Raw genomic sequence first — 19,723 nt, 5'->3', positions numbered from 1 at the left:
GATCAGCAAAACTGTACCCCATAGTGCAAGTTTGTATCATGAAGCCTGGATTTTTATCAGTGGTTATTTGTCTTTAAACTTTGAGTGAGAGGAAACTGACTTAGCTCAGTTAAGCTATTTAAATGAGGTTATTCTAATGGTATTAGCAGGCCTGGTCAGAGCTAACCACATGGTATCAGGTTTAATAATGGGTTGTTGTTATGATTTCTGCAGATGAAGGGAAAATTAAAGCTGATATATGTGGCCAGCCTTCGAAACATAACCATTTTGTGACAAAAAGAAATCAAAACTTCAGCTTGTGAGCATGAGTCGGTGTCGTTCGTTTTCCAGCTGACAGGGTGCTGTTTTCTTTATTTTTGTATTTATTTGCTTCTCTCTGAAAAGGGCTATGTTTGCAACTGGTAAATAAAGTCTTGCACTCTGTCTGCTTAAGAGGAGACAAACATGGAGCAAAATGAGAGTTTTTGTTTTTTCGGCCTCTAAAAGCGTCATAGAAGCTGTGGAAACACAGAGGAACAGGCCAGCTAGTGATTCCAAACTACTGCCCTTAGAAGAGAGTGCATATTTTCTGTCTGTGCGGTCGGCAATCTGTTTACTGTAAGGACTTTTTCAGTTCGGAGCACATGTTGCTGCATGTGCAGCCTCTGAGAGCCACAAGAAGACTACTTTTAAATGGTGGATTTAGAGGTAGAGGGTTTTTTGTGGGCGTGGCGGGGGTGTTTTTTTGTGTGTATGTGTGCGCTGTGCATGCATATGTGAGATATTTGTTTTGTGAACGTAGCACACAACCAGCATAGTGAAATCCTCTGTGTGTGCGTGATCATACGCAGTTTAGGGGAGCTTGTTTATGGAAACGAGGTCCTCCTGCTTCTTTAAAAGCAACTTTTCTTACACCAGAGGAGTTTGGCATTGAGGAGGCATGGATTGGTGCTGGTAGGTTCCAGGTTTGTGTGTTGTACACAGCGAGTAGTAACAATGGGAGGGTTAAGTATCTGATATACACACCGAACCCCGGGTCTCAGCTGCAAGTAATTAAAGCTGGCAGTTGGCAAAGAAAAGAGTCAGGCGACTGTAATGGCTGCTCTAAGTTCATACCATAATATTTGGATGATGAATCAGTCTGCTAGTAAAAGTGCTGTCATGCTGTTGACCTAAGCACCCAAACCCCCCCCCCCTCCCCTATTTCCCCGAGGCAGACACGGGGAAGAGAAAGAAATGACTTTGTGTAAACCCTGTTGTCTGTTTTGTAATGCGATTTTATTTTTGTTTGATATACCACAACTTTTGGTCTGACCTCCTTTTAGCTTGTATTATTCCACATCAGGATACCGGGACAGGAATTACCGGTCTCCTGTTTAAGACGAGGGGGACTTTTAATAAAACGTCATCTTCATACAATACAGCACACACATCAGCATGCTCTCCTGAGATTAATTAACATATTTGCTGATGGTAATATTTCATGTTGCCGGGGGGCAATTGGCCTAGTGGTTAGAGCAGGGCATTTGTGTCCTGAGAAAGCTGCAAGAATCCCACAGACTGCTGCTCTGGATCTCTGAGTAAGACCTTTAGCCTCAGAATGTTTCCTCAGAATGTTCTTAGCTTGATGTCTGAGATTAAAACAGATTGGTTCCATCTTTAGTTTGAATGAAAAATGTCAGAGTTACTGTTTTAAGTGGGATTTTCTAATCTGTCAGTTTGTTTTGACAAAATGTTTTTTTTTTTTTGTTGTTGTTTGCAGTCTTTAAATCACCCATTCAATATCTCTGTTTATTGTCATAAGGGGCAAAAATGATAAATAAAGATAATTTCGGTTATCTTGCATATTTTTTTGCAAGATTTATAAACGCTCCCTTGAAAATCCACTGCTTTTCATAATATATGTAATCCTAAGGAACATACAGAAAACAACATGTGTATTTTGCTCAAGTGATGTAATCTTAGGTCTTTAAGTTTGAAACAATTTAAAAAAAAGAAAAATCCAAGGGTGTGTCTGTGTCGTAAGGAGAAAAAGGAGCTAGCCAGCCTTTTGTAGCCCTCCTGTCACCTCCAAGGCCTGCAACTTAAGACAATGTCAGCCTGTAGATGTCTAACACACCCATCTCTTAATGCACTGTTGGTGGTTTGTTGCGTGGAGGCATTGCAGGTATCAGGCTTTGACATGCATGTTGGATGACTGTAGTGTTGGTAATGTAGATGTCATGCTTTGACATGCAACAGGAATGGGTGGAAGAAGAGATTATATCTCTAGCTCTTCTCTGCTAGATTTGATGCCCTTTTTTGGAAGAAATCTATTTATCACAGTGAATCATAATCTAAAGAAATATCTAATGCCGCATTTAGCCTTTATTTCACTTGTTTATTTTTTTATCTGTTTATTTTTAAACCTATTTTCTGTTTTTTTTTCATAAAGCTGCATGAGTGATAGACTGTGATGTAGTGTTGCGTATGTATACTGATTGTTACAGAGTTTGGAAACAATACAAAAGTGGAAGCACTTTGACATCTGAACTGATGAGAAAGTATTCTGACAGCTATTATGGCCTCTATTTCCTTGTTTTTTTTCTATCAGATGTATTGCCAACCAGGTCATGGGTGTGTTCTTACAATTGAATATTTGTGAGGATAAACGGTTACGGTTGTGTCATTATCAGATTATTCATAATAGGCTAAACATTTATATGTATATATGTGTGTATATATATATATATATATATATATATAGAACAGAAATCTGACGGATAAATTTGAGATTTACTCTAAACCCTCATGTGGTCTTGATGTTTCCTGTTAGTCATCTGGCTCACCCAATGGGATCTTGACTCTTCACTCACCATTCCACTAATAAGTCCTGTTAGTAAGTCATATTTTTATTCCTTTTATTGGTCCCCTTACTCTCACAACAGAGTCAGTGTATGACCTTCTTGCCGGTGAGCTGCAGTTGCCTCCCACCACTCAGCAGCACCCAGAAGTCATGAGTCAAAAGAGCGGCGGAGAGGCAGGCCCTCTCCCTTCAGCTCCTCTAGCATCAGGTAGGATCCTGCTTTCTCTTTCCTTATTTCTCATCTCCAAGCAGGATTGATCTTGCCCCACCCAGAAAAGGCATTACTCATTTAGCAGTCTGTACCTGTAAGCAAACACCTGCATGTATGACGAAAGCCTGTCAAACAAGCAGCCTGCTTCTTTTTGATTTTCTACATGTGAAGGGATAAAAAAAAAACAGGGCTAGAGAAGGAAGTTAATGTCACTGAACATGCCTGCTTGCCTGTACCTGCCTGTTTGGATGTCATTTTAGTTTGTCGTTGTATCCTGCAGCACAAACAGATCTAATGTGCGCCATATTCAGACCTAATTATTCTCATTATTATCACTGAATCATAGACTATATTAGGGTGTGGTTAAACATTATGGACTTAAAAAAAAGAAAGTGGGAAGCTCAGAAAGATGTTTTTGCTGAATTAGCTTTGCTGAAGGTGGAACTGTTGTCTTAGAGAAGAAAATCTTATTAGTGGGTAAATATAGAAGTCCAGAAACAAGGCCCTGGGGTTAATTAGCTTTTCCACTGCTTGGCATGACAACAAAAGACTTCGCTTTAATTAAATAATCATAATCATGTTTGCAGTTTTGGTGGGTGGAGAAGGGAAAGAGACTTTGTTTTTGTGCATTCTCAGGTTGATGGATATGTGAGGATCAAATAGAAGTACGACCATTCAGTTTAAAAGCACGAAGCGAAATTAAGTGGAATCGGAAAAGCATGCAATGTAGTGTCAGTTTTCTTTTTGGCATTTGGTATATTGCAGTGTCCCCTGACAGTTCAATGTTATCTGAAAATTGTAAAAAAAAAAAATAATATTAATAAATTCAGATAAATGCATTCACTGAATTTTAAGGCCCTTTTTTTAACTGCGAATGTTTTAGTTTTTTTGTCATCAAAATTGAGTATTTGCAATTATCTTATGAATATCTCCTTTACTTTGCCTCTTTCTGCTTGTAATGCATGAAGATGAAACAGATATAAAGATCTTTTTTGCAATTATAAGTTTTGCATTGTTCAATGTGTTGGTCTCATGAACAGAGTTCTTAATGTTTTACGTTTCTGAGTTTGAATTATTCATTGTTACTAGCTTTCACCCTTTCTCAGACTGACTTTACCTCTTTGTTTATTTTTTCCCCCCTTTCTGTGTTCTACAAACTTATGAAACACCAGAAAATCCAGATTTTCAGCAGCTGCTTAACCCTTCTGTGCTCCACTCATTATCTAAAAATGAAGCCTTTGTCAGCATGTTCAGAGAAACGTTTGAATTTTGGATTCCCAATTGGGGGAGGGGAATACTTTTGCATCATACTGTGATATATATATATATTCTCTCGTTATATTTGAATCAATCTTTGTTGTTCAGCTTTTATTGCTCATTTGCTGTCTCACCTTTATATTCCAGGAAGTTCCCTCTGAAGCAGGGAGTGTCTGCATTTAAAATGGTCTGCAGTTCTCTGCTTCGTAGGTCAGAAGCTTGTTTTGTTTTGTCTCTGTGGCTTCTACAAACAAAAAAAAGAAAAAAATATGCTTGCCAAAAACAAAAGAAGAAAGAAAAAAAAAAAAAAAAAAGCTCCATTAAGTAACATGCCACATATTTTTGAGTCAGAACAAAATGCTAAAATTAATTAAACATACATTTTATCCTCTAATATTTAAGCATCATACAGTGTTTTCAACAAAATTCACACATATTACATTATCAACACCATACAAAAAATGGGGAGCGTTACATTTAGAAAAAAAAAACATTTAAAAAAGCATCGACTTTTACTGTTTACATGGAACTGGAACCTCACAATAGTTCGGTCTGTACTAACTGTCTAATTATTTACACCATAGATGCCTTGTCCTCTTCTCTGACCACGAAAGGCCCTCGCAGTGCTTTTTCCACCATCTCCAGCACCACCATGCATTCCAGCACTTCAACCAGTGACCCGAACTCGGCTCACAGCAGAAATGTCGATTCTGAGGACAGCAGGAGCAGCCGAGTGGTACCAGAGATCATTGGAGCCGAGTGTGGTAGTGGGAAAAGCAGCAACGGGGAGCTGTCCGGAGGACGAGGTGCAGCTTCACAGGATGGCCAGGCACACCATCTACTGACACCGTCCAAGCGCAACATCCTCAACATCTCCCCTCCTCCACAAGACCTGTTTGATGATAGCCACATGTCCTGCCAGGGTGACGCAGCACCCTTGGACTCTGAGCAGAGTAACAGCATCTGGATGGAGGACTCCATGTCAAACTTCAGCGTCATGAGCACTTCTTCTTACAACGACAACACCGAGGTGCCACGAAAGGCCCGCAAGCGTACGCCTCGACAGAAGCCGGGACCTAAGGCTCTGCGCACAGTAGAAGCCAGCATGGATGTCTTCAATGCAGACAGCGCCAAAGCCCCACACTTTGTCCTGTCTCAGCTCGGCCCAGAGAGCAAGACGTCAGCTAAAGGAAGGTTAGTAGTTCATTAACGCAGGCATTGATCTGAAGAGTTGTAATGAGAAAAACCACAACAAGCCTCCTCAATAAGTCAGGACTCTGTCACTTGGTCTCTTCTAAAGGGATGCATACAATTTCTTTTAAGTTTTCTTATGTTGGATCTACAAACATTTGTTTATTTAGCTGTAAGACACAAATTAATTAAGGTAAACTAGAAAAATGCTACAAACGATTTGACAAATAATAATTATAAGTTAGGCATACACATGTAGTGAGCATCCTTTGCTCCGAAAGCATGGAGTAATATCAGTACAATTCGCATCTGAAGTCCACCTCTAGATGTAGATATAGCATTCCTGTGAAGGCCTCACAGATCTGTTGCAAAACAGCAGTAAACAACCATCCCAGCTTAGTAGGAGGACTGTCAATTTACTATTTGTGATATCCAGAATTTATTGCATTTAAGACTGAAAGGAAGCCAAAATAAGAAGTACTACAAGCCAGGAACTATGTAGAGGACAATAAAAAGTGAAAGAGGAGGCTCTGGTCAGAAGAGATTTTTTGGGTGGAAATGTGATTAAAAATTCCATCCTGAACTACAATCTCTCACAGAGAAGCAGGCGTGGACAGAAAATCTGGTCATAGTTGATAGCAGAATTGTCTTGAGTAATACAGTATTCAAATGAAGTCAGTTGATTTTAAAAATGAGCTCGAGGATTGGCTTCCAGTTGGGCCATGAGCCAAACATATAACCAAACATAAGGTCGGATCCTATAGGTCATTGTAAGAAATCAAGACTTTGATGCAAAGGATGCAACAAAGACTGGACCAAAGTTCTGTGTTATTTGCAGCTGTGTCTACTATGATAAGTAGAAATGGATGTCTTCAGATTTAATTTTCATATATTAAAAAAAGGATTCCCTAAAAGTCTTATCTGTGCTGGTCTGTCATCTATAATTTTGGTACAATAGATTCAACTTTCTGAACGTAACATGTATATTTTTGTCTGGCCTTTCTTCGAATAATGATTCCTGTTTATTCATACATCATCTTTTATCTGCCTCTCTAGTGTTTCTTATCCAACACTTATAAGAGCTGTGACTGCAGGTGCTACCAGGAAATTATATACTGACACTGAGCAATGGATGGAAAGCTTCAATAAACTTATTTGGCTCCACATTTCTACAACACTGACTTAAGGATAGCAGTCAGATCAGTGAGGAGGGAGGGGCAGGATACTAAAGTAGAAACAATGGTCTTCCACAGTGAATCACAAAGCCTCTCTAAAAGACCTAGGATAAGCAGAGCAGATTAAATAAACAGATAACCGAACATTTTAAGAGCCAAGGTTAGAATATGCTTGGCTGATGGAGGGCCTCTTAAATCTGCATTGCTCAGAGCGCCATGGCAACTTGAAAGCGTTTCTATGTAGGAAGGAGACTACTACTCCTGACAGATATGTATGTATGTCTACATACATACATGGATGTTGATTTTAAAGAAGAGACAAATTCATTTTTTATTTTGTTTAAAAAAGGTACTTGAACTGCCTGGGATATTATACCTTAGACAGAAGAAAGTGAACTTTAGAGCAAGAGGTTGACTGTTCTAACAAAATGTTATGTTGCAGCTCTGATGATCCTCAGACAACTAATCAAAAGGGATCAACCTTGACAATGCAGTTCCCATCCAAGTGTGAGGGGAAGGAGCTTAAAATCCTTGTCCAGCCTGAGACTCAGCACCGGGCCCGCTACCTAACCGAAGGCAGCAGAGGCTCAGTAAAGGACCGCACCCAGCAAGGCTTTCCCACTATAAAGGTAACAAATTCATCATCTTTGTAATGATATTCGAGGGTGGATTATTTTGCAGCAACAAGCCTATTTACTTATCAGCTTCTAGGTCTTTGTTTTCTGTGAAAAAATTATTTAAGAAAATGGGCCTTATTACAGAAATTAATTTCAACATAACCTGGGTTGTGCATTTTTCTTCATATCCTTAGCATTAAGGGATTAACAGGAAAGAGTAAACCGCTGTGGCTAGTCAGGGTCAGCACAAGTGAAAAACAGAACTGTTGTAGATATCAGCTAATCACATCAAGTTAGTGGGTGTAGTGTAAGGGGAGTCTGCAAAATGCTAGATTAGAGACAGTGATGGAGGCAGAACATTCTCCCATTTAATCTAAAATGACTATATCTGATAAGGCACTCTGCCTAGTGAAACTTCAAAAACATCTACCAAGTCCAGGTGTAAAACTCCAGGTCAAAATAATAAAAACAAAATGAGAGTCAATTTTCATGCGAATATCCAGGAGTAGACTTAAAATAGGTTGAAGTAGGAAATTTAGACTTTTTTCGGTTATTTTATTCAGGTTAGTGATCCTGCCATCTCCTCAGCAGACGTGGAAGCTGAATCCCTCTGGTGGGTTTTTTTCTGGTTTTATTGTTCTGTAAAGCATTATGTCCATTTTAAACTAGACATTTATAGGCAGCAGATAAAAGACAGAATAAGGATTTTAATAGGCTGATATATTTAGCTTTTTTACAAGGCCAGGTGACTTTAAGGTCTCTTACTTTGCCTTGCAAAATGGTTTATGTACCCTTGTTCTGTCCTCTGTTTAGTCATTTTAATAAAACTGTAAAGTTCAAAGTGTTTATGGCGAAGTTAAAGATAAAGCAACAAAGTCAATAGTTTTCAACTGGAAGGAAAGGATGCTTGGTTTTCTAGTCAAGAAAAGTTACGGAAGTGTTCTGGAAGGGTGCATTTTTGTTAAAAAGCTTTCTCTTTCTCCAAGAGACATTTTTAATCTGAAAAGCGGAACTCAAACTCATTCTTATAAGCAATACCTACGCATTGTAGATCAACAAGCTTAATAACTGCAATCAAAACTTTGTTCGCATGAAAGAGGATCAACAGCTTCAAAACTTAGTCAGCTTTTTTGTTTTTCTTTACCTTTAGTATTAAGATTCATCAGGAAGTTACTTTGTAGTGTTGAGTCTAACCCTTTTACGAAATCTGAAGGTATATTCTTCATTTGCTTTCTTTCCCCCTATGTAGCTAAAGTTCTAAGGTGTGAAAAAGTAATTGTTTAAATAAACTGAAGTTCCATCATTGTCTTTTTTTATGAGCCATCTAGGGTAAAATGACAAAAATGCTGTAAAGGATACAAAATTAACTTTTCAGCCTAGAATAAAAATTTTCTTCGTTACCCTGGAAATAGCATCTCCCCATTAAGACATGGTGATGGCAACAGCATGCTGTGGGTTTGACTTTCTTCAACAGAAAACAGGCATGTGGGGCAAAATTGATATGAAGATGGTTGAGCTAAATACAGGGAAGAAAAAAGATAAAAATAAGACCTGAGCCCTAAGGAGAAGGTTGACCTTTTGATAGAACAACTGGCTTAGCCATTAAACCAGAGCTACAATAATTAACATCAAAGCATATCTGTGCATTAAAAAGGCTCAAGTCAATGCTAAGACCTAAATACCATTCTGAGTTTGTGGCAGGAGTTCATGATCAGTGTCACAGGTCCTGTTTTCCAACTTGACTGCAGGACTGAAGATTGCAGATGATATTTTGGTGTCTTAAAAAAAAAAAAAAAATATTTTAATGAAATACCACTTTTATTGTTTACAGCTGGAGGGTGTGACTGAACCAGTGGTTCTCCAGGTGTTTGTTGGAAACGACGCTGGGCGCGTGAAGCCGCATGGATTTTACCAAGCCTGCAGAGTTACCGGTCGCAACACCACTGCATGCAAGGAGGTTGATATTGATGGCACAACTGTGATTGAAGTGTCCCTTGACCCAAGCACAAACATGACACTGGCGTATGTAGCTGTTATTTAGCAATTTATTTGTTTTAAGTGTTGCTGTTGTTGTTAATATTGTATTTTAGAGTATTTAGACTAGAAAGTTCATTTTCTGTTTTTACTCTACCTCTGTTATGTTATGTAATACATTTATTCCATTATTGGTATATGTGAGCTATCAGATGAAAAAGTACTTCAATTATGTCCTTGGTATTAAGTCCTACAAAGTCTGATCGTTAAATAGATTCTCTAAATACTGTTGACATTGGAAGTTGAAACAAGTTCAAGCGAGCCTAAAGTCATTTATTCCTTGTGTTTAGGGTGGACTGTGTTGGGATCTTAAAGCTCCGTAATGCAGATGTCGAAGCTCGTATCGGCGTCGCCGGGTCAAAGAAGAAAAGCACACGTGCTCGCTTGGTGTTTCGGGTCAACGTACCCCGCTCAGATGGATCAGTGCTCACTCTGCAGACTCCCTCCTCTCCAATCCTTTGCAGTAAGTTGGCCTTCATCTTTGTCCACGTCTAAACACTGAGTTATAAGCTCAATCAAATACAATATTATTGGAAAATGTGTAAATTATTGGGTTATTGAGTAATTGCTGCATTACTAAACCAATCAGTTGAGCCTTACAGGAATTTAACTAGAGAAAAAGGATAGATTGACCTAAAACCCACTTAGTTAATAATTACCATATTTTTTCCCCCTGTTTGTCAAATTTCATAAAACCAGAGGTCAACAGACTTTTCTCTTTAATGTTAGCGTTTGGGGACACTGTACAACTATCCCACTAGATTGAATGCTATGATAATGTCTCCAACGTGAGGGCGTGGTCGGTTTTCACAAACAGGAAAGACGCCTAGAGCCATGTGTGGGTTTGAGACAACTGCTTTGAGGGTAGCAGAGAAGAAAAAGAGGTACAGAACTAAACAATAGAGGTGTGGAAGTCTTTTGTTTATGGTAGAGCTTGCATGCAAACCAGGGAAATGTCTTTCCTCAAAACAAGAAAAAAAATAGTAATTCCCCCTGGTTTTTGATTGTATGTCTTTGTACATGTGTGTGCGCACATGTTGACTGAGCACAGGAGTGGGAAGTGTTAGAGAGGGGTCCTCTTGGCAACAAATGATCACTTTAAGTAATACATTTCTTTATTCTGGTCAATGATATTTAAAATAAATACAAATACATTGCAAGTTGTAAAATAATTTGCATCTTAATTAAAAGCATAAAAGTTTAGATCAAGCTTTTTTCCTTTTTTGATGTGTTTTTTCCTGCCATCCAAGTCGTATCAAACATTTGGTTGCATTATGATGGCGGAGCAGATTTGATTTATAATTCCTTCCAGTTCCTGAATAGTAAATGACTTGCTTTTTATCCTGGGATTAAAAGTGTCCCTTTATTTTTGTGCAGTGTAAATAGTGAAACCTATAGATTCAGAAGGCTACTGACCCCAAAATCGTTCACCTTTTTGAAGATCCTTTTATTACTTTGTGCTTTATACACAGATTGATTAAATGAATAACAGCACAAACTAAAGCAATCTAAGTTCTCGCCGACACTAATATTGCTTTGAATCCACCGTATGTTTTGAGGCAATCATTCAATTCAAGGTTTAAGAGTTTTAAAACTAGCATGGAATCAGATCTTGCCTATTTCTGATTCACAAAAATAAAATCTAAATAATATCAATCAGAATTGACACAAATCCCCCCCATTTTCAAGAGCTTAGAACTGGTTTAAAAGTAAAATTGATTGGCAATTCCTCCCCCACAGTTTTCTCCTCACTGTGTTAGAGGTGAGAGTGCATTAAAAAAACTAAAATCAATGCAGCTCATCAGTGTTGTCTGTATCCTTCTGTTTCCAGCTCAGCCTGCAGGGCTGCCAGAGATATTGAAGAAGTCCCTGCACACTGGTTCGGTGAGGGGCGGAGAAGAAGTTTTTATCATTGGCAAAAACTTTTTGAAAGACACTAAAATCATATTTCAAGAAAATGTAATAGGTGAGAAAATAAAATAAAAAATCTACCTTTCAGACCTGTTTAGGTTTATCAGATTTAATTCAGGCTTTAAAAACATCCTTTCTCTGTTCCAGATGAGAAGTCGTGGAAGTCAGAAGCTGAAATTGACATGGAGCTGTTTCACCAGGTGAAAAGTTTTTCCTATGTGTTGTCGTATTTCTAAATGATTAAAGGTTATTACAAGTTAAATGACTGAATAGATAATCTTCAACTCAGTGCTGTACGGGGCTTTTAGATATAATCATCTTAAAGGGTTTGTGGTTCAAAGGTGAGTAGTTTCATTGTGTTCTGACCTAATTACTTTCAGTCTTAGACGTTCTGCTGAGTGTCTTAACAACCAGGATTAAACCTTTGCCCTTGTAAAAAAAAAAATCAACAGGAATACATTAGCTGACTAATTTATAGCACTCAGCCTTTATTGCATCAATATGCATATGTTTTGTTTTAAGTTTTTTTCCTTGTTTTTTATTTGAACAAATTTTTTTTTTTTTTTTTGCATTTTTAGTAGTGATAGTTTGTAGTTTTATCACAAAATTTCAACACCAGAGCTGTGACTTTGAAGTGCCAATAAGACAGAATACAGAGTCAGCAAACAAAGTTTAAAGCATTTGTAAAAAAAAAAAAAAAAAAGACTGCAGACACAGAATTAAGCAAGTACATTTTTTTTCTCATGCACTGACTGATCTGGCCTCAATCTCTTTTTACATTGATTTGTCCAGGTTTGCATAGATTTTATTTCTGTGACAAAGTTGACTCATTTTCATTTTTACATTTCTTTCTTTAACCCCAAGAATCACCTGATCGTGAAGGTACCCCCGTACCACAACCAGGCCATCACCTCTCCTGTCTGTGTTGGAATCTATGTGGTGACAAACGCTGGCAGGTCCCATGATGTTCAGCCATTCACCTACACTCCAGATGCTGGTTTGTTTGAGTGCATTTCTGTCAGAAAAAGGTTTACCTAGACACCAGACTGAAGTGGCCATTAACTCTCATTTTTCTTGTAGTTAATTTACCCCCCAGAAATTTAAATTGACATGCTTAAAATAAAAGAAGCCAATGTTTTTTATGCTTATGTTCAGAGAGGGATCCTTAATAAAAGGGGTAATGCCTAAGACCTGTGGCCATTAAACTGTAAAACTCATTCTTACCCAAATATACCTGTCATTTTATAGTAATAATGTTTTTTTGTGCAATATTTTTAAACTTTAAACTCCATATGAGTTTTGCTGTTTTTTTAATCTGGGTAAGGTATCTTATTTTTCATCAAATTCTTCGACTATATTAAATGATTGCTACTGATAACTTTATTTGCTTTGTACTATAAATATATGTTTTGTTTAGTGACTCTATTGGCATGTTTTCCCATTTCTGATTAATAAAACCAAAATCAGTCAACACCGCCACCTACAGGCTAGTGTTTGTAATAATTTTAATAGACACATTGCTCCTCCCCTTTCTGACAGGGAATTATCCACATAGTACTGATATTCATCTGCTGCTGTTAGTTTTATGCTTTTTTGGGTTAAACATATAAATATCTCAAACAATCTGTGAATTGTAGTGTTTTAAGCTATAGTCATTCTATATTCTCCTTTTTTCAGACAATCTTGCAGTACAAAATGAAATTCCTGTAAAGAAGGAGATGCCCTCTCCAGTTAAGACCTGTTCTTATGATGAGCAAATCAAAGGTTGGTAATTCTATACTTCCCATCATTGCTTTATGTTTGTCAGGGATCATTAAAAAAATACTAATTAGTTCAGTATTTATGGCTTATATCTTGGTTATAAATAAGTTTTAAATGTAAAACTTGATCCCCATCCTGTTACTCCTACAGCTGTAGATAGTGCCTTAATGCCTTCGTTGCTGTCTTTAGTAAAGAGAGAAGATATCACCCCGATGGAAGTGACAAACAACCTACAGGCCTCTGGAGTATTTAAGGTGAATTACTGAGCTTTATGCTGCTTTTTTTTTTACATGAATTTAACATGTTCTCTGTTAAAAAGTGGTTTGGTTAGCTTTATACTTTACTGCATGAATCTGGTTATGTTTGTAGATGCTGTTTGATAACTTAGATGCTGAGTTTAAGACGCATAAATTAAAATCCCAAATTAAGGTTTTGGTTGTTGTTTTTTTTGTTTGTTTTTCTCCTGCAGCAGAATGGAGATCTTAGTGCATCCCCACCCAATCAAGATGTAGAAACATCACGTCTAAATAACAACATAGTCTTCAACAATAACCTGCCTCAATCTGCAGGTGATCAAGATAAAACCAAGGCTGCTGCTTTTACCAATGTTGAACCTTTAAGCACCATCCAGAAACAGGATATTGCCACTAGCAACTCATTCCCTTTGCCTGCAGAGTCTTTGCTCTCACAAGGCACCCAGCAGTTCCTCTTGGAGCCCAGAGACGGTCTCATGCGGGAGAGGTCAGGCAGCACTTCTGGAGGAGTATCCAGGCTCTGTGTTGAACCTGCCCCCCAGCAGCCACAGCTGCCGCTCTTTCCCCCAGATGAGGTTGCACAGCTGGAGGAGGCCGTGAGACAACTTAAAGCGAAAGGATATTGTAACTTACCCATCCAGGCAGAAAACCCTATCGCCGAACAGCAACAAATCCAGCAACAGCAACAAATCCAGCAACAGCAACAAATCCAGCAACAGCAACAAATCCAGCAACAGATTCAAAACCAGCAAATTCAACAGCAGCAAATTCAACAGCAGCAAATTCAACAGCAGCAAATTCAACAGCAGCAAATTCAACAACAGCAAATTCAACAGCAGCAAATTCAGCAGCAGCAGCAGCAACAACACATCCAACACCAACAGCAGATGCAAAACCAACAGATTCAGCAGCAGCAGCAACAACAGCAGCAGCAGCAGGTTTTGGAGAATTTACAACTCTTCCAGTCTCAGATGCAGATGCAGTGTGGCATGTTTCAGGATGCTGCGCAGGCCAAGAGCTCAGACCTGCAAGGTTCCCCACAGGGAGTGGTGACAAACCAGGCATCACTTTACCCACCAGAGCAACAGCAGCAAAATCAGCAGCAGCAACAGGCTGCCCTGTTTCAGCAGGCAAATGACATCTGTTCTATGCAAACCGGCTTCCTCCAGCAGACCCCCACCCATGCCTCACCAACCATGTTCCACAATCCCAGTCCTTTGGCTGAAACACAAGATCCACAGGGATCTATTTTTCAGAAACCGTCCCAGGAGCAAGTCCAGGCTGCTCTTTTCCAGAACACCATGACAGTGCTGCAGTCTCAAGAGCAACAACAATCTCCCACACTTTTCCTTCCCCAAACACCGCTGCCCACCGGGCTTACAACTGGAAGTTCACAACAACAGCAGCAGCAGCAGGAGCAGCAGCTGGCCTTCCTCAATGCTCTACAATCCTCATCCCCTGAACAGCAACCAGTATTTCAGAACCAGGCCCAAATGCCCCCCATGCAGCAGAGAAGCCCCATGGAGCAGCAGCAGTCACCTCAGCCTCCGCCACTTCCACAGCCTTCCCCACAGACGGCCATGTTTCAGAACATTTCTCCTCATTCATCTCCAAACACGCTTTCTCCTGGGCAGCCGCAGCAACAGCAGCCTGGCTTAATGTTCTGCAACAACAACCTGTCCCCACAACCCCAATCCTCCAACCTCATCTTTACCAGTCAAGGCCAAATGCCTCCCCTTACTACCAGCAGTCTGGTTCCACAGGACTCCCAAACCCCCTCTTTGCTGTTTTCCCAGGCCAGTATGGTGACTGTAAATCAGCAGAGCCAGCCTGAGCCCATGGCTTTAGGGAATCCCACCACTTCACCACAGCAAGTCATGTTTCAGGAGCAGCAGCCAATGCAGATAGGCAACAGCCCCAACAACCAACAGGAGCAGCCAGTGGGTCTCTTCATCCCTCCATCCAACATGCCTCCCATACAGGGGGGGATGGCTGTGCAAGAGCTCTCACAGCCATCCATGTTTGCCTCCCAGAATGGTGTGGCAAACCTTCCGACCACCACCTCCTCTCCTGGCCAGCAGCCAGGCAGTCTGTTTCAACACACCGTGAATGGGAGCATCAGTCAGCCCAGCCAGCCTCAACAGCCTGGCCTCTTCATCTTCGGAATGCAAAACGGTGAGGGTGGTAATAACGTCTGTTGAAACTAATGAGGTAAAAGAACAATAAGCCTCAGGAAGCTTTACTTGGAGGGAAAGTATCTGGCCACAGTTGTGTGTTAAGTTTAACCTTTCAAAGCATGAATATAAAAACTATAATAAGTCTTGTTTCGAGTTTGCCACAAGTGTAATATGTACATAGAGGTGGTTTTTGGAGATGCTTTTCTTCAGCAGAGAGAGGAAAGCTAATTAGAAGATGGATAGTGTAAAGATATTTTATTTTCTCAATGGTTATACAACTTTATATTCTTTTAAACAGATTTTTTTTTCTTGTGAAAGAAGAAATATTAGGTCATTTTTTTCTAGGACATTTTTCATGTCAGTTTTTTTTTTTTTCTTTCCCCTTCTTGCAGAATGTGGCCAGCTGATGAACAATCCCGGAAACACGGTTTCAGATCAGATCATAGCAATCAGCCAGTCTGGTCAGAACCAGCAAGAAAGCGAGGCCCGCATCCAGTCCCTGCTCAGCCAGTCTATATCCCAGTCTGGGACCGCTGCACAGGGCAGCATGGAGGTCTCTCAGAACATGGAAAAGATCAATGATCTGCTTGTAAGCCTGCATGAACCAGGCGGCCCTCTCCAGCGCTCATTCTAAGTGTTATTAATGTTGGTAGATTTTTTTTCTCTTTTTTTTTTCTTTTTTCAAAGAAAATCTGCAAATCTGGGGGGAAAAAACCTGTTAAATATGCAGAAAGATCCAAATGTTAGTGATTATTACATCTGGTTCTGCTCCTGCAGCACCGAGGCTAGATTCACACAAGTGCCGACCTTTATTCAACCAGTCTCTTCAGCCAGAAATATTAACGACTAGTCTAAATAAGAGGGACTTTTAAATCAAACTGGATCATTTCTTTATATACTTAAGCCTAGATTTAGGCATGGGCTGACTACGACCAAGAAAGCATCTTTTCTGAGACTTCCTTTTACTAAAACGCGTGAAAATAGTGACTAACACCTGATGAGTCTGATCAGACAAGTAGAATTCAAACGTTCTTTCACCTGAACTTTTTTTTTTTTTTTTTTTACTGTAAATAGCTGCAATGTGATGCTATCTATAGCATAGCCTTTTTTTTTTTTTTTTTTGTAAAATATTTCCCAAAGAGTTGGCAGTTTTTGTAATATATTCTCCTTAGTTTTTTTTCTACTTTATTTCATTATATTGCATTAAAGATGGAATGTTTTGTACAGCAGATAGGGAAAGACGTTGCGGGGTATGTTTGGTTAAACTGGAAGGTAGCTACTGATGTAAATGGTGCAGATCATCATAAAAGGTCCGAGATGGAAAAAGAAAGCAAATAAATATGAAGTTGAAGAAGAACGGTAGAAAGCAACAATAGAGGTTTAATGTAACTTGCTTAATGTTTGCAGTGTAAAGCCGTTGCCTTAAGTCTGTTGATGGCAATAAATTCAGTCTAAATCTCTGAAATACCACAAAAGGAGATTTTGATTTTATTTATTATATGTTAAATAAGCTTTTTAAGTGCTATATAAATATAGATATATATACTGATGTATTTACAAGAACGATGTAGTCCATTTTACTTTTTAAGCAAGCCTTTCATTTTTCTAGGTTCATGCTCAACATTTTACACTGCAGTGAAAATGACTAAACTAAGTGACATGTTATTGAATATGAAACATTTTATTTATTTTTTTACATTATCTATAGCAAGTTGCAAAACATGATTCAGATATACTATCACTGCAGTCTGTTAAAATGATAAATGTGGTTATGGATTACAGCCTACTTAAAAAAAAAAAAAAAGGGCATTCACAACTAAAACGTTTGCCGTCTTTATCCCAAGATTAAAAAGCAAGGCCAGGTTTTTGTGGAAAAACAAATGAGAAAAGCACCTTGAATTTCATTTGGTTTTAATTCCGCAGTTTAAATAAATTTATACTTATTTAGTTTCTTTTTTTTTTTTTTTACTCATGCGTCATATAAGCAGCCATGTTGTAGCTGTTCATTACCAGATACCTAGTTTATTTTTTTAAACCACATAAGAAAAGGAACAAATGTGCATTCTTTTTCTCTTAGAACGTTTATTTTTATTGGTTAGTTCTATATGTATCTTCACCCATATACAGATGGAGCATTATTTACTTAGTGCATCACTATTTCAGTTTGATGGTTAGATCATTGCTTATTTTCAATGTCTCTGTTCGGTCGGCGCACAAGAACTGGAGTAGTATTCGTAAACCAGCTAGAAATGAGCCATTTTCTCTAGTTTTGTAAATACGTTTAATTAACTAAATGTTTAGGTGGAGAGATACGGTGTCTATAGTTCTACATCTGACACCTTATTGCATTAAAATGCTGAAATTGTGCATGTTGATCAGTGACCTTAACACCAAAGTTTGACTCAATGTGCACATCCTAATAAAACGCCAGTTTTATGGCTCATTTTTATTTTGTTTTTCCTTTTCTGTTTTAGGTAATTTTCACTTTTAAGATTTGCTTCTCGACATACCAAAATGCGTTTTGTCCAGTTGCTTCACTTCACCGTTTTATTTTGGGGTTTTTTCAATCATCAAGACAAACAGCTTGATTGTCTGTAGTTTTTTATTAGGTGCATACACAAACAAAAATCTTTTATAATGGTAGCTATATTGAGCTGCTTTTTTGTTTGTTGTTTTTTGTTTTTTTTGTACATGTTGGATCTCATACATTAGGACCGTTACATTTAAGATTCACTTTAAAATCTCAAACAGCTTTGGTGTTCGGACGGAGTTCATGTAAACTTGACTAATGTGATTTGTGGAGCTAGGACGGTTAAAGTATTGTTTTGTTTGTTCTTTTGTGGTGTTTTAAAGGGACCCTACTCCTGAAGGAAGCGTGACTTGGGAGAGAATAGCTATCTGGCTTGCTTCAACTTGTGAAATAGCTGAACTTATATTTCAAATGTTGAATATTTATGATTTTCTTTGCTTTTGTTTGTAGAAAGATGATTATAAATGTATGTTTCCTTTTTTTAATTTCTATATTAGGTGCATTTTAGCAGAGAAATATATCTAACTTATTTGTGCACTGGTGGTTCTTAGAGTTGTGTCCTGCAGTCATGGTTGTATTCCCTCTTAATTATTGAGGAATGTGATTATTGCCCCCCCACCCCCGCCTCACCCATTTACCTGCTAACTCCTTTTCTTGCTGGGAGACCCCAAAACTGGGACCAGTCTGCCACTCGTGAGGAGGCCACCTTGTTCTACTGTGACTAAAGTGAATGTTGCGTTTCTGCACTTGGTAATATTTTAATCAAACCTGGATCGGAGCTTAGAATGTTTTTACAGGGTCAGTTATACCAGAGTTTACTGACTTGCTTGTGATCTATATTAGTCTCCAGTTCAAATTTTTTTGTTTTTATTAAGCAGAAATTAATCTTTTAACTTTGTTTTCCACTGATGAGGATAATTATGGCGACTGTAATTTCCAAATTCTCCAAAGTGCCTGAGTGTGTTCATGTTGTGTTTGCAGCTGTTACTAAACTTTGGAAAACCTCAGATTGGAAGAGAATGAGGGTGAACCATCTTGTGCTGCTGCTGGTGGTGCCTTTTTAAGGAGAGTGGAATGTTTTATATACTATGAATGATGAACATACAAATTTCTGTGCATAGTAATCCTGTATATACCACCTCTATGTACATATTACACATATGCAAAAGATTTTTTCCGACCAAATAGTTTTTAGCAGGACGATATGACACCATGCTGTCAGACTCAGTATTCATTATGAATGTACTGCTCATTTTGTGAATCATTGATTTATAAAGAAAAATCTTCCTTATATCCAGAATGTTTTAGCTGAACGTACTAAAGAGGTAATTACTTCTCTTGTCTGCGTACGTATGTTTTATTACTATCTTTGCTGAGATATAGAAAAGGAGATGATTTTTTTTTTCATGAAAGTTCTCATATTTTTAGCTATTGCATTTGAAGTTTTTTTTTTTTTATTTTAATATCAACAGAGCTTGTCTAAGATTACATTTTCCTATTCAATATTCTTAAAAAAAAACTGCAGATATTGCTCACACTGCCTGAGAAGAGAGAACTGTATCTGTGCCTTTAGAGTTTCTGACTAAATCCTCAACTAGAATTTGAAGCCATACCACCTAAAGTGTGCTTTAAGCGTTTGATAGTTGCAGCTTTAGCAGTTTGTCTTTTATTCTGCGTTGGGTATTTCTCACATGCATCCTGCTTATAATCAAATAAGACATAGATGAATCCATTGCATTTATTGAAACTAATAAAAATGTACAAAGAATTTCTAAGAAACT

At 38.4% G+C, this 19,723-nt stretch overlaps 1 protein-coding gene across 1 annotated transcript in view; it reads left to right on the top strand.

Moving 5' to 3' along the window:
* Positions 1-19,396, top strand: part of LOC107090209 (nuclear factor of activated T-cells 5-like) — a 33,252-nt gene extending 13,856 nt beyond the window's left edge. The window contains exons 2-13 of the mRNA XM_015383465.1: positions 2,907-3,032; positions 4,877-5,486; positions 7,101-7,287; positions 9,107-9,297; positions 9,600-9,772; positions 11,141-11,275; positions 11,368-11,420; positions 12,085-12,217; positions 12,898-12,984; positions 13,132-13,235; positions 13,451-15,410; positions 15,805-19,396. Of these exons, the coding sequence (XP_015238951.1) occupies positions 2,907-3,032; positions 4,877-5,486; positions 7,101-7,287; positions 9,107-9,297; positions 9,600-9,772; positions 11,141-11,275; positions 11,368-11,420; positions 12,085-12,217; positions 12,898-12,984; positions 13,132-13,235; positions 13,451-15,410; positions 15,805-16,046 (4,001 nt within the window). The 3' untranslated portion in view covers positions 16,047-19,396. The remainder of the gene's footprint in view (positions 1-2,906; positions 3,033-4,876; positions 5,487-7,100; positions 7,288-9,106; positions 9,298-9,599; positions 9,773-11,140; positions 11,276-11,367; positions 11,421-12,084; positions 12,218-12,897; positions 12,985-13,131; positions 13,236-13,450; positions 15,411-15,804) is intronic.
* The last annotated feature ends 327 nt before the right edge of the window (positions 19,397-19,723 follow it).

The sequence above is a fragment of the Cyprinodon variegatus genome, unplaced genomic scaffold (assembly GCF_000732505.1).
Source record: "Cyprinodon variegatus isolate N-32 unplaced genomic scaffold, C_variegatus-1.0 Scaffold285, whole genome shotgun sequence".
NCBI classification, from domain to species: domain Eukaryota; kingdom Metazoa; phylum Chordata; class Actinopteri; order Cyprinodontiformes; family Cyprinodontidae; genus Cyprinodon; species Cyprinodon variegatus.
Note: the sequence above shows the minus strand (reverse complement) of the source record. Positions and strands in the feature narration are given on the sequence as shown.